The sequence below is a fragment of the Ascaphus truei genome, chromosome 4, assembly GCF_040206685.1.
Source record: "Ascaphus truei isolate aAscTru1 chromosome 4, aAscTru1.hap1, whole genome shotgun sequence".
Lineage (NCBI taxonomy): Eukaryota > Metazoa > Chordata > Amphibia > Anura > Ascaphidae > Ascaphus > Ascaphus truei.
Genome location: NC_134486.1, coordinates 217488318 through 217504188, shown reverse-complemented (window position 1 = coordinate 217504188; position 15871 = coordinate 217488318). Strand labels below are relative to the sequence as shown.

General features: G+C 41.9%; 1 protein-coding gene across 2 annotated transcripts in view; it reads right to left on the bottom strand.

Annotated features, from left to right (window-relative positions):
• The window catches only part of GALNT2 (polypeptide N-acetylgalactosaminyltransferase 2), a 363681-nt gene extending 351606 nt beyond the window's left edge, over nucleotides 1–12075 (bottom strand). The window contains exon 1 of one of the 2 annotated variants that reach the window (XM_075596873.1): nucleotides 11602–12075. In XM_075596873.1, coding sequence (XP_075452988.1) covers nucleotides 11602–11700 — 99 coding nt within the window. In that variant the 5' untranslated portion in view covers nucleotides 11701–12075. The remainder of the gene's footprint in view (nucleotides 1–11601) is intronic. The other variant, XM_075596875.1, reaches the window with a different exon arrangement.
• Nucleotides 12076–15871: the final 3796 nt, after the last annotated feature.

Below are 15871 nucleotides of genomic sequence, written 5' to 3'. Positions count from 1 at the left end.
AGACCCCAACGGCCCAGAGACGTCTGTGTGACTGTCCTTCCTGGTAATAAGGCAAGGACACAGATTGGGGGATTGGGGGGCCAGGGTGAGATGGTGACAGGATGGGGGGCAGGGTGAGAAGATGATGGGGGGAGAGATAAGATGGTGATGGGGGCCAGCCTGGGGAGATGAGATCATGATGATGGGGGATATTTTAAATCTATTGGGGAGGTGGGGGTATTTTTTAAAAAATTTATTTGGGGGAGGTGGGGGTATTTTTTTTTTTTATGTATTTGGGGGAGGTGGGGGTATTTTTTTAAATGTTTTTGGGGGAGGTGGGGGTATTTTTTTTTAAATGTATTTGGGGGAGGTGGGGGTATTTTTTTTAAATGTATTTGGGGGAGGTGGGGGTATTTTTTTTAAATGTATTTGGGGGAGGTGGGGGTATTTTTTTTAAATGTATTTGGGGGAGGTGGGGGTATTTTTTAAAATGTATTTGGGGGGTGTTGGTGTATTTTTTATATGCATTTGTGGGGCGTGGGGGTATTTTTTATATGTGTTCGGGGGGCGTGGGTGTCCAGTATTTTTGTACAACCCACCTGGCAACCCTAGGCTCAACACATTTAGGAAAATAAATCTATGTTTCCATTAGCAGTGCATTTGAAATACTTGGGAAGAAAAGATGAGCAGACTGCTTTACTAAAAAAGTTTGTATTAACAAATTAATACACTACACACCGCTTTTAAATCGCTTTTTCAGGAAACCTCAGCCAGAACCTGACCTATGCCTTTTTAACACATTCTTGCTTTTCAATTCACATTCCTGTCTTCGCGTTAGATAGAATGAGTCACAGCCAGTGGCACATGCTAAAGTAATTCTGACTCATTTCAGCTATATAAGTGCTTTAACTTAAAGCATTAAAAAGTACGGTGAATAGAAAAACAAAAAGGTGACAAACCTTCCACTGTACAGTGTACAGTACATAAAAATACCACTGGTGATGCATTTACATGTCTCAGACAGGTCTGTAACCCGGTCTTTCCCCATTACGGCTTAGCAAACAGTGCTTCCACTGCAGCCAAGAATTCTGGGTAATGTCATGCAAATGAGCAGTGTGTCTCCACCCACACATTTGTGAAACCCCTTTATCATAAGGAGAGGGATGGAGTGGTGCAGATTTCTTATTAGATGGTTTACCTTTAGAAAAGTGAGTGTAGGGTACATTTTTCATTCATTGGCCATGGTGTCGTTTGAAGAGGTTCAAATGCAGGCAGCCAGAACAATTCAAGAGGAAATCCCTCCTAGGACCAAAGCGTACTAATGTCAGTGGCGTGTTTAAGGGGTTACACAATCATGTTTTAAAGTGCATTTGTGAATATGGTGAGCTAAGACTTGGGAGGGGTTTGATGTCTCTGGCTAGTTCCTTTTGTCTGATGTCACTGTCTGTTCAGCAAGAGTGTACAACCCACTTTCTCTCGTCTTACCTTCATTTGCTTATTTGGGGGGGGAAAGGGGATATTTTTTTTTTTTTTTTTTTTTTTTTAAAGAGGCCCTTAAAACACAAATCAGTAATTCATTTTCAGAGAAGCCAACACTTGTTTTAGCATGATTTAAGGAAGAGATCATGTGATAGAAATAAGAGATAAAAGACACGGCCTGGAGTCATGAAGCCGCAATGCGGAACATCACTCCCTATCTTGCGGTACCTGCCAATTACTTGAATAGCCGTTACGAGCAGATTGGGCGTCATGAACTGCATCACATCTCCATGCCTCCCGGCCAATGAGCGCTACAATTCTGGAACATTCAGGAACCATTCTGGTATAAACTTTGAGCATAGCCCAAAAACACACAGAAATTGAACCAGTAACAGCCAGAGCATTACAATAAAAACTCATTAAAACAAGTTCAGCTTGTAGCAGTGATAATCCTCAAAGCAGAAAAATACCTGGGCACTAATTACTCACTGGCTTAAAGATTCTCAGCACTTCCTCTGACCTGGAATCCTTCAGCTAGGACATTGATGACCAGGTAATGATGACCAGTTTTGAGGGGATTAGTACTTATTGCTATAAAGCAAACCATATTGTAAGGAGGACTGGCTCAGTGAGTAAAGAAACAGACTCTGCAAAACAATAACACCAGGTTGGAATCTGAAGAACCTCGTTGAAAGCTTCTTGTGACCTTGGGCACCTCACTATCTGGCAAGAGAGGGAGTGGCTCAGTGAGTAACAACACTGACTGGCACTGAGAGTTTGAAGCAGGGAAGCCCGGTGTCGGCTCCTTGTGACCTTGGGCAAGTCACTATCTTCCTGTGCCTCACGCACCAAAAACATAGATTGTAAGCTCCACAGGGCCTATGCCTGCAAAATGTCTCTGTAAAGCGCTGCGTACAACTAGCAGCGCTATACAAGAACATGCTATTATTAAGACAGCAAAAAAAAGTGAAAGCGCAAGCCTCTGTCGCCTCTATACTCCTGCCAGTGGAAGCCAAAACCAGAGCTTCCCTGATGCTGCCCTGTGGTGACGTTAGCTACTCGGAAGTGAGACTTCACAGAGAAGTTGGCAACTGCAGGAACGAGCGGTCAAATTGCTTTTACTTACCTGGAGCATGTGTCCTTACTTGGATTCTCTGTCCACTGCTCTAGTGTAAATGTTATATCTTTATAAAACCGTGTTGCACTACCTCTACACCTCTTTTCTCCACATAACCATGGGGAGCTCATACTATACAAACGTTCTAAAAGTAAAGACCAAGATTTGATAGAACAGTGAAAAGGCGTAATTTTTTTGATGCCACATGAGTAGTTTAGAATAAATTTGAGCACCATTTATCACCATTATCATTTTAGCACTATGTATATTTTTCTCCTTTTATGATCCTAGAGAGGCTCGGCATTGAAGTTTTTTTGCTGTCTTTGCTATATCAGATGTTGGGAAACATCTTTCGAAAGAGCTGCATTTCTTGTCCAGGGTGATACATTTAAATTAATTCACTTTCAAGGACTTTAAACTCACTTAAGTCTTTTTCCCTCACTGAATTTGAATATTTACATATTTTTGACTTTGTACTATTGGTTCTGTCTGCGCTTGTTTCATTGTTCACTATCTCCGTGCCTCAGGCACCAAAAAAAAAAAAAAAAGGGAGATTGTAAACTCATCCTAGCAGGGACTGTGTCTGGAAAATTCCTGTGTGCTGCATACCGTGCACTATACTGCAATTGTGAAGCACTTTGAGTCCCATTGGGAGAAAAGCGCTATAGGAAATAAAGTTATTATTGTAAGGCAAAATTACAATACTGTATTAAACAAACACTTATCAATGTAATAATTAGACAGTCACTCTCCACTTGGACAAACTTTAAGAGAACAATAGTATCGTAGACTGGAATTTAACTTTAGTTTTGTTGATTATGCCAAGATCTTATTTCAATATAAAACCTGTTTACAACCAAAAGCATGCAAAAATAATTTTAATTTTACACAAAGTCAGAGATTGTTAGAGAGAGAAAATAAGTAGTACTTTACAGACCAACCATGATAACAACATGCATTAGTGGTGTGCAATTCCCATATGGACTGTGTTTTTAGCATTAAGAAGATGTTGTTATCTGTTATTGCAATCAACGCTGAAACCATTTTCTTATGGTTCATAAGCTTCAGAAAAACAAACTAAACTGAATGAAACGTGGCAACATTATAGTGATTCCACCTCTGAACTGATCTACACATTTTCTGAAAATGAAAATATTTTACTTTTGAGACCATTGAAAAACAGAGCAATATAGGAAGCAACATGTAACAAATACAAATAGTAATAAAAAAAAAAAAAAAAACAACCTTTTAAAATAAAACCTTTTGAAATAAATTCCAGGTATATTGAGAACATTTTATTTATTTTTTCTACTTTATTTTGCTAAAGTCAGAAAGTACAATGTACTTGCGTTCTGGATCTTAAAATCAGTTTGTTATGTGCTCTATGGGTGTTATTTAAGATACTGTACTCCGTTTAAAAGGCTTTGTCATCAATTTTGCTAAAAAAATAAAAATAAACCTTATTCAGATCGCTACATTCAATAAAAATTAAACATTACACTTTTTGGGTGAGGAAACTTATTTGCATACAAAAAAGGAGGAAACAATTGTGATAAAGTTTACAGTTTTTTTCCTGTTTGCTAATCTGCTTGAAGCTTCTGCCTTCTCTAAAGAAGATGCCAGGGATGGTAAAATCCCAGTCGCCTGGTCGCCTAGAATTCCCCCTCAGCGACGCCTGTGCTGTGCGCAGTGATGACTGACCTGAATGACCAGTGTGACCGGCAACAGCACCTCTCTCACTCACAGAGACTCTCAGAGTCAGTGTGTGTCACAGATGCACACTGACACACGCAGACAGCACCTCTCTCACTCACACAGAGACTCTCAGAGTCAGTGTGTGTCACAGATGCACACGGACACACGCAGATAGCACCTCTCTCACTCACACAGAGACTCTCAGAGTCAGTGTGTGTCACAGATGCACACTGACACACGCAGATAGAACCTCTCTCACTCACACAGAGACTCTCAGAGTCAGTGTGTGTCACAGATGCACACGGACACACGCAGACAGCACCTCTCTCACTCACACAGAGACTCTCAGAGTCAGTGTGTGTCACAGATGCACACTGACACACGCAGATAGCACCTCTCTCACTCACACAGAGACTCTCAGAGTCAGTGTGTGTCACAGATGCACACTGACACACGCAGATAGCACCTCTCTCACTCACACAGAGACTCTCAGAGTCAGTGTGTGTCACAGATGCACACTGACACACGCAGATAGTGGAAGCCGAAACCATCTCCCCCTCCCCCCCCCCCTCCCCCCCACCAATTGCTGGCTCCTACAAATTCTGTTGGGCTCCTGAGTATTTGATATTTTTGTCCTATATACAGCAGGGCTCTTTAACTTGTTCTTCATAGGGGTCAAATTAGAAAACATTTAGAAGTAGAAGAGTCACAAGTTTATTGTAAGTCACTTTAGAGCCATTTAAATTACAAAATATTTACTATATTTCAACGCTTTGCAATCATGTTTAACATCTATACATTATATATTTACATTAACTTACAAGTGAGTTTCACTGTGAAAAACCACATCAAAAGCCCTTTGCCACATCAAAGCCCTTTGAGAGCCACATTTGACCTGCAGTCCACCAGTTAAAGAATCAATCCAAGCAGCTTTAAAAAAAAAAAAAATGTTTTAATATATGCCACCTTTGATTACTTTTATTGAAAACTAATTACCTAAGCTGCCAATCGATTTGTTCTCCCCAATCAGCAAATCCCCAAAACCCTGCTTCCAGGGTTCACTAAATGGCTGCCTTTCCGTTACAATTCAACCCTTCAGTCAGTGTAACTCAGCAGCTACAATGTATTCTTCATATTACTACGGTAACATTATCTATTGTTACAGTTTGCAGCTCAAACTGCTGTGACTATTGGCAAGAAATTATCACAAACAGGAAAGTGATACAAAAATCTTGCACTGCTGGGGGTGTGAAGCCCGCTATAGAAATCAAAGGATGCTCAGTATATTAAAACACATTAAAAATGGCATTAAGAGTTTATTAACCCTAGTGTCCAAAAAGGCAAGTACGATGCATGACTGCTAGGGTGACCAAGGAGTTCATGGCAGCATTGATTTTTTTCTTCTTCAGTAATTCATTCTATGCAATTGTTCTTTAATATATATGTTGGCCTTATTAGATGGAAGTGTAGTTGGGGTAGGTGGAGTGTGGAATTCAGATCCTGCAGGGGAGAGAGGTTGATGGGTTAAGATGCATAGCCAGTATACCAACCCCACGCTGAGGAGACCCATTAAGGTCGAAATGGCTATCTGTGAGTGGGTTTACTGGCTATGCATCTCAACCCAGGCTGTGCTCAAAGCTGTGACCATGCAGCAAGCTTATAGGGGACCATGTTAAATGGTTTTGAAGCAAAAGGCGTGCTCATTTGCATGTCATTTCCCAGAATCCCTTGCTGCAGTGGAAGCGCTTTTTTTTTTTGGCATTGGAGCCAATTATATTTTCTATATGGTGAACATCATACGGATAGCTGAATCAGCCAGTTCACCCTCCTGAACTAGGTGAAATAAAAATTGTGAACCAGAGGGCTGACACTGCCATATCACTGCTTTGGACTTTTATTGAATAGCAAGTCACTGACTCAAAGACTCATTTGCATAGCAATTTTTGCATTCAGCCAAAGAGAGACTTCGTTTTTAGCTCTGCTGCTTTGAGTACCTCTTCCGTCACCCCCCACCCTATATCAAACAGTGTGAATCCACTGCCCAAGCACATTGAGCAGAATGACTCCTAAGTTCCCACAGTCCTTTTCCTTTTTTATATCCTAGACCAGGGGTGCGCAAACTTTTCCCCGTGCGCACCCCTGTCTGCTCTCCTCTGCGTCTCGCAACCCACCCCCCGCTCGATCCCGGCATCAAGTCAAGCGCGGTAATGTGACCCCGCGACGTCATTTTACGCCAGGATAAAAGGACGACGCGTTGCGGGAAGGCAAGTGTATTATAGAGGCATATATATATATATATATATATATATATATATATATATATATATATATATATATATATATATATATATATATATATATATATATATATATATATATATATATATATATATATATATATACACCCCATCGGCTTTACGCCAATCTTGTGGTACTGAGCCTGTGGAAATGGAGTCCTTGAATATTAAATATAATGGTTTTGCTATTACTGAGCTTAACTCCTTGAGAACTCTTGGATGTATGCCATCGGGGCCAGGTGCCTTATTTACTTTAATTTTTTCAAGTCGCTTATGAACTTCTTCCTCAGTTAACCAATTGTTCATTAATATGGAGGTTGTGGCTTCCTCCTGCGGCACTACTATTGAAATTGATTCTTCCCTTGTAAATACAGAGGCAAAGAATTTGTTTAATAACCTCTGCTTTTTCCTTATCTCCAATAATCTGCCTGCCCATCTCACACTGAAAGGGTCCTATATTTTCTTATTTTTTTGTTATTAAGGTACTTAAAGAACTTTTTAGGGTTGATCTTACTTTGTATTGCAATCCTTTTTTCATTATCCATTTTTGCTAATTTGATTGCCTTCCTCTTGTCCATTTCCTCCCCTACCTGTTTATTTAGCCACATTGGTTTAGACTTATTTCTTTTATACTTATTACCCAAGGGTATACACTGATAAGTGTGCTTTTTTAGCAATGTTTTAAAGACTGCCCATTCATCTTCTACATTTTCCCTGCAAAAAACATCATCCCAATGTATTACTTGTAGACATCAGTTTATTAAAATCTGCCTTTCTAAAGTTTAAGGTCTTTGTTGAACCCAAGTAATCTTTTTTTGATAATTTATTTCAAATTAGACCATGAGCATCGCATGATGGATGTGCAGGGATCTGCTTCTCAGCGACAAAAATATGCCTATTAAAAAAAAAAAAAATTTAAACCAGGTTAATGGATTAAGAAATAAGAAATGTTGGTAATAGCAATGATTTTCTGGGTTCGCTGCAGCACTGACATTCAGGATGAGCAGTGGAATTCCTTCTGTGAGTGCTTACATAAAAGCAGTGCAGAACAGTTGAAAAGGTGTGTGTGGTGTGTGGCGTGTGTGGCCAGAATGTAATTTCTGACAATTTAAAAAAATGAAGATATTTAGCCAAATACTTTTAGAGCATGAACGTCTTCAAATCATATCCAAGTTTAGTGCAGAGTTACGAGTGACTGAAAATGCAATACGTACATCTAAAAGATAACACAAACAGGTTCTTCATACCACATAGTGTAATATATTCCAGGAATACTGAACCATCAAGAGATTTGCAGACGTCTGTAAAAATGACCTTTGAATGCATCCAAATAAAGTAATTTCCACAAAGCGAGAGAGAGAGAGAATGAGAGACATAGAAACATTTTCATCTGAAATTTCCCATAGAAGGCAATTGAGAATTCCGGACAAAAAATAGCCTGCAGGGCCGCTTAGGCTGAATAAGCGCCAATACGTAGTAACCAATAAAAGGGAATAGTAGTAGTGTCTGACCAATTGGGCATCACATTGTTCCTTTGTTCAATTAAAATCAGAGATGGACATGCAGAACAGATCAGGAATGTAATGCAATGACGTCTCAGAAAAATGAGTATGCAGTGATCCAAGTAGCTTAAAAAAAATAAAAAAAGTAGTGGTACCGTGCCAGACTTCAAAATATTCAATATGCTTAGCATTGCTTTTCCTCAATGTTGACCATATTTGAGAATGATTTCTAGAATGGCTAAAAAGCACAAAAAGAGTGAGGCTTCCTAACATACAGTATAATAATTTCGTTTTTTCTTTAAAAAGTGAATTTAAAATAAAAGTCATGGCACGCTAGGATTGTAAATTTAGAAGTAGTACACACATACACACAAATATTCTTAGTAGTTGGCAACATGAATGCTTAATGAGCCAAGGAATGGTATGAACAACAAATAGGACAACACAGAACATGACCAGGCAAGCATTACTAAACTGTGACATGGGAAAGTAAGTGACACTGTCTTCAGGGGTGCGCAAACTTCTTGAGCTGCGGCCCCCCTTCCCGGGAGCCGCAGCGTTCGCGTTCCCCCCTCCCAATGGCTCGGCGTCAAATGATGTCGCGGGTCATGTGACGTCACGTGACCCCATCGCATCATAACGCGCGTTGCCGAAGACCCGGCTGGCCGCAGGTGAGTTACAGAGGCCTTAATACTTAACTGTACCTTATTTGTATTTCCCTGTACTGTTGTGTGTGTACCCTGTGTTTGTCTCTTTAGTGTCTGTGTCCCTGTTCCAGAGTGTGTGTGTGTGTGTGTGTGTGTGTGTGTGTGTGTGTGTGTGTGTGTGTGTGTGTCAGTGACTGTGAGTGATCCCTTCAACTTCACCCCTTCCCTCTTCTCTCCTCCCCCACCACCTGCCGACATCCTCCGCATCGCATCCCCCGCACCGTGGGCCATCCTTCTGCAGGGCCCACCAGCCCCTAACTGAGCCTCCCCCCAGGCTAACTGAAGGCTCATCCCCAGGGCTAACTGAATGCTCCCTCCCCCAGGCTAACTGAAGATCCCCCAGCCCAACCACAGGCCAACTGAAGGCCACCCAGCACCCCTCCCCCTCCCCCCGGCTAACTGAAGGTCCCTCAGTCCCCACCCCCCAGGCTAACTGAAGCCACCCCCCGCCTCCCCCACGAGCCAACAGAAGCCACCACAGCCCAACCGCGGGCCGACTGAAAGTCCTCCCCCTGTTAACTGAAACCCCCACCCGCTGGCTAACGGAAGGCTCCTCTCGTGGGCCAACTGAAGAACCCCCCAGCTCAACCACGAGCCAAATGAAGGCCCTCCCCAGCCCAACCGCGGCCCGACTGAAGCCCCCCGGGCTAACTGAAGGTCCCATCGCGCGTCAACTGATGACCCCCCTGCCGGCCGACTGAAGACCCATCCCGGTGGACCGACTGAAGAGGTACTCCAATTCATCAATACTGTACCCCTTACACCCTTTAGTCCCATACTGTACTTGTACCTTACCCCCCACCCCCAGGCCCATACCTTACCCCCAAGCCCATACCTTACCCCCACCACCCAGGCCCATACTTAACTCCCCCCCAAAAAAGATTCCATGGTGTGTACGCAATGGGTGGGGGGGGGGGGGGGGAGGAGAGGCCTGCTCCCTGCATTTGTCCTGGGCCCCAAGATTTGTTGGCGGCCCTGTATAGAAGAAACCCTTGTCTTATCAATGTATGCATATTTTCAAGCATGTTAACATGTGAAATGATAAAAGACTATTCAAACATTTTTGGGCATGATGTCATGGGACAGCATCTCAAATATGTGCTTAGGAAACTGCAATCACAAAGTTAATTCCGTCATGTCATTTGAAAATATAAAGACTACAATTTATTAAAGACGTAATGTGCTTCTATAGCTATGAAAACATTTGTTTTCAGGTGAAAATCCCCAATGACATCACCAGGGATTTTAAGCAAAAACAAGGGCCGAACAGACTCGTACGACAGTACAGAAGTGACCCCCTAAAAGTTGCCACATTTGACACCCTTCGTTATTACTAGTAAAATGACTTCGCCTGCAGAAATGCAGTTCAGTGCTCCTAGCCTAAAGATTCTATGGATAGATGACAGTAACGAAAAAATACACTCAAAGTGCATCCACACATCTCACACAGGGTCCCATGACCGTTTTAGTACCTCAAAATATCACACAAGTTATTGAAATGCAGATATCGAGATTGTGCATTGAAGATGCAAAATAAATTCACAGGTACCCTGCAGTAACATTTCATATTTATGAGTGCCATTTTTGCACAATATGACTACAATACATTTAGCACCCTTGCATGAATACATTACATCAGCCATCCTGATCTATTTCAAGTATTAATGATCTGCAAAAGCATTAAGTCTAGAATTAATGTTGTCTAGCAACCAGTAATGTTTTTCATAATTTTCATTCAATTGCAACCAATCTTTTTTTGTCCATGCAGTCGCTGTTTCAATGAATCACAAACAGCATGCTTGGTTCCATCCAAAACAATACCTATGCTACAAAATGCAGTGGGAAATGTCTTTTAAGTGCTGACAAAAATTACTGGAACTTCATTAATGACTTAAATGCATGGGATTCATGAACAAAAACGACTCAGACTATCTGCTTTAAGTGTTAAATGGGCAGCTGAAAAACTGTAATTGGCACATCAAGGAGAACCCTTCAAGTTGTGCTCTATATTCCCATTTAAAAAAAACTGCAATCATGAACACAACCAAAGAAAACAGAGCTAACCTATCCAATAATGTAGCATTAGAAAGCACTAAAAGTGTACGCACTGCTGCATTTATATAAATAAATCAGTGTTCTGAAGAGCTAACAATCTAATACCAGTGACCAATTAACCAGGATAAACATTCTTGCCCAAGGTCATGCACATCTGTTGCAATTTCAACATGGCAATCCTACTGAAAAGAATAGGACCAAAATATACACACCTAGGGCATCCCTGCATGTAATAATGTCACTCACAAAGAAAATCAAAACTGAACATAAATTTAATGAGTAGTTCCTATTCTGCGCACCCAAAGAGAGAGAAAAAAAATCTGTTATATATTCACTAAGCAATAAAAAGCCTCTTCTTTCCCATTTACAGCACTCCTGGGTTTGCACAACTTGCTAGCAAGCTAGGACGTGGCTGTATCCAGTTGGTTAGTTAATTATTGTAAAAGTACTAGCCCGGCTTCTCTTTCCTTTCACATCGTACAATTTGATGCTTTTTACTGCAAACTGTTACTTCTCCCAACACGATCCACAACAAAATCTTAAATCCACCAGATCATCTCAGGAGTAGTAGTAAAAGCGTTGATCAAATCCCACCGAGACAGCAGATTCATTTTAACATAACCCACTCTCTTACCCATCTGTACCCCTGCAGGGTCCATGTCAAACTACCATTTGTTGCATGATGATACACTATGTAACCCTTACACAGCTTCTGATCTCTTATTGTATGCGTTAAATACTCTGCCTGTCACCACGCTGTGGTTTATTACCTTTCGGTTGCTGACAGTAGTGCCCGAGTACATGTAATAGGCGATCCCAAGCAGCCACAGGAACGCGAAGCACAGCAGCATTCTAGATTTTTTCCTCATTGTTGGGCGATCGATTGTTTCCAAAACGCAGGGGAAGAGGGTAACGAAGAATGCGAACCAGCTGACGGATGTTCAGAACGTTCTAAGCCAGCTGAACGTTCTATCCTCCTAGCTGAACGTTCTATACTGGCTCACGCTTCCTCCTCCTCCCTCTCCGTCCCGTGTCCCTCTCCTCTGCAGCGCCGATCCCTCCCTCTAGCTCTCCCCCTTTCCGCGCTCAGTGAAACAAGGCCAGCTAGCAGGAAACAGCCAGCATCACCAGGTCATGGGGCAAAGGTCGAGCTTTGCTTGGTTGCCCAATCACAGATCACGGAGAGGGGTTGCCGGCCGAAGTGGGTGGGATCGGAGGCGTCTCCATGGTTACTGCACGCGGTTTCTCTTGAGCTTCCCTCCCCATTCTCCTTTATGTATGGAAGGCTTCTAACACGGTGTGTGCCAAGTGCAGGAATAAATAGGGGGCGTGGGACTGGCCGCGGTCCCAGAACACGGCAGGACTTTCATGTAAAAGGCTTCTCTTGTGGTCTGTTTAGGAATAGGAATTAAGCATTTGTGCAGCTTTATCCGGAGACTCTATGATTTGTAGCTGAAACATTGTCTTTTTTTCCTATTCCTCTCTGATGAAATCCCATCCCACCCAATGCATGTCAGTATAAGGTCTCTTGTTTCTTCACAGATCTGTCTGGTAGGATGTTTCATACGTTGGTAAGTATAAGCTAAAGTCTTCAATTGGGTCATTGATTTCAAGATCCAAGCACATGAAACATTTTAAATATGTGGGATCTGGGCTAATAGATGCAATTTTAATGAAGAATTATACATTCAAAGAGTGAGACACCGCTGATGTCTGTGAGACCATGGATGCTATCAAAAAAATTAGATTGACTATGGAACTCATTAAATTAATGCAACTTCACAGGACTGCAAAACAATTAATTACCAGGAATAAACTCGGTCAGATTTCATATCTCCATTAGATTTCCATCAAAAATGAGTTGGGCGGTCTAGCTGCAAAATAAGTACTGGATCACTAAAGGTAATGTTCACCTGGATATTTATCATAAATGCAGCCGTTATTTATTCTGCAATTGTGTAAATCTTTCAGCTGCAAAACTAAACAAAAAATAGCAACAATAATACCAAAGAAAAAAATCTCATAGCAATCAATATAATTTTTGTGCCATACCCCTACTTCCTTAGTTTATCATGTCATCTGAATTTTGTCTGTTAAAGTATAAAAGCATTTAAAATGTCTTGATTTTGATTCAGGCATCTACTTTACAATAAGTTAATAATTTATATAGTAGATGACAGCAGATAAGAATTACTTAGCGCACATAGTCATTCCAATTTTCTACCTGTGTAAAACCTCAGACCCAATTAGACCTTTTGGCTTTTTCACATTTAGAATATATTTGTCTCTATCCTTAGTATTTTCTTACTGTATTAACCCCATGCCTCTTTTGGGAGGCTATTCCATTAGTGGTATGTCCTCATATTTCTAGCCCTCTAGCTTCAAAGCCTGACCTCATGTTGTAGTATTTCTCTTTCTTGTATTTACTAGAAAAGAAATAATCCCCTTATGCTGCACTGAGAGACACCCTCAATTATATAAAATAAACTTTATTGGATTATTTAAAATATATATGTTTGGGAATAAATCACAACGGCGTAAAAACAATTAAAAATGGAGATCGGCGGGTAGGCGCTACCTGTTATATTACTAGAGGTGTTATCTGTCTTAATGGATATTATTATTATTATTATTATTATACCAATAGTTAGTAGTTAACACAGGAAACACCCCTTGTTGGAGTTTAATTTATATAGAGCAATATCTAGCCTCTATGTCTTGTCACTATTTGGTAACAAGTGTAAGGGTTCCAGTCCAGTCACTGACTGGAACCTGCCCTTACCTGGCTGCTGTGAACTCTGTTATTTGATGCACCTGTTCCAGGGCTTAAATAACAGCCAGTGACTCCCAGTCGCCACCCGAGCATTGTATAAGTTTAGTTGTGTTCTTGGCCACCCTGAGCCTTCCCCGTTCCTGAGCCTTCCGTGTGGCTTGTCTATTTCTGTGGCGTGCCTATCTCTGTGGCTTCCCTGTTCATTGGATTTCCCTGTTACTGACCCCAGACCGTGACTCAGACCTTGCTGCTTTCAGCCTGCCTGTCTCCTGGACTTTGCACCTCTGCTGCTAGCCCTGACCCCTGCTTCCATACCCACTACGGATACTCTTACATGACTCTGTCCCGAGGCCCTGGTCGGTTTGTTTGCATCCCTACCTCAGCCCTGCGGTTCCGCTTCCATCGGAGACGAGCACCGTCACAACAAGATAATCTATTATACTGAAGCTGTATAGAACAAACATTTATGATGCTCGAGCCTAGTATCCCTTAATGCAGTTTTTAAGCCAAAATAATGAGTGGGTTCCTAATATTAGGACCTCTCACCACTAAGCAGATATTATATTTCTGTTTAGATGGGTAATATTCTATGTAGCACTTGGACATTTAACACAGTGTCTACTATAGCTGATGACTACTGAGACATCAATAGAGTAGTAAAGCTTTCTACTGAGTGTTCTATTAGATTCATTACAAATTAGCAACAATAATGTATACTATAAACGTTGTCAGAGCACTATACTGACCACAGCTGCAGTCTCCGAAGTGCCCTATAAAGCCAACCTGGTAAAACGTGCGTCGGGTATGTCAGACGTCACTTCCGGGTGACGTCAGCTCATCGGAGAGGCGTGGGCGTTTGGAGGTCAGAGCGCTTCGGAGACTGCAGCCGTGGGCAGCACAGCGCTCTGACAAAGTATATACTGCACATTATTGTTGCTAATTTCTCCTGTATCTAATAGAACACTCAGTAGAAAGCTTTACTACTCTATTGACCCAATCAGAATATTAACATATAATCCAAGAGCACAATATGTATCAGAAACATTTGTTCATTGCTGATGCCCTTTCAAGGCATCCCAATAAAATGTCAGAAATATTTGATTTGGACAATGGTATTGAAATTTATATTAATACACAAAAAACAAATAATCCTCTGCACTCCTTCCATGATTAAATTTGTTTGTATTCCATAGTACGAAAAAATAAGTAAATCCTGCTTGACACAAAATGGCCATGTTTCGGGTAGCAAGTCCTTTGTTCTGGGCCTCTACACTTAAACCTGAGGCATGGAGGGCCGCCTTGCACATTGAAGCTTATAATAATGTTGTTGAGGCCTGTCAGCCAATTAAGTAATCTCTACGGGAGGAAACCATGTATTCTACTGTGAAAGATGATCAATGTGTACTGAAGTGAAATGATTGGCTTACACACTCTAAACCAGTGACACCTCTGTCGATAGACTTCTTTGCAGAGCAAGAAAAGCTAGAAGGATCGTAAAGTATTTGGACTCACAGCTGTCAAATTGTTAAGCTTAAATCAGCGAGAGGAGATATGTGTAACGCTCGGCCTGTTCACAAGACAGACGAGACCCCGGGACTGAGGTGAAAAGGAGTAATACCACACACCTAACAGTAAACGGGGGCACGGCCGGAGTGTGGAAGTAGGGTAGATGGTCCGGGTAACAAAAATAGAAATGATACCGTACTTGACAGCTCCGGCGAAGAAGGGTAAAGTTCTTAAGCCAATGGTCGTGGATTGGAGAGAGCAGCGTAGTCGATTGTCCGTGAGCCGTGTCCAGAGGTTGTAGAAGTCTGCAGCGTAGAAAGTCCAAAGCGAAGTCCAAGGGGTTCCAGAGAGCAGCGTAGTTGAGTCCAAAGCAAAAGGTCAAATCCAGGGAGGTCAGCAGATTTTTCAGGGACAGGAACGGGACACTGTAAGACAAGAGAGGCTAGGCAACAGCAGACAGCACAAAGGTACAGAAGCTATGCAGAGCAAAGAGGAAATGGTGAAGGGGGACTAAATAGGGGGCTGTGACCAATCAGGGGAAGGGGAGTGGCAGAGGAGCGGCCCGAAGAAGGACCTGATAGGAGAGCCGAGTGTGAGAGTTTGGCACCAATCAGAGTGAGGGGAGGGACAGCGGAGCAGCCAGAGTAAGATCCAGAAAGGAGAGAATTACCAGAGGCTTTGGGAGTGGTCTGAGCAAGGGGAGGAGTGGAGGGACGGACAGGGGAAGGGTCAGGTGGAGAAGAGGGACCTGGGAGGCGGAA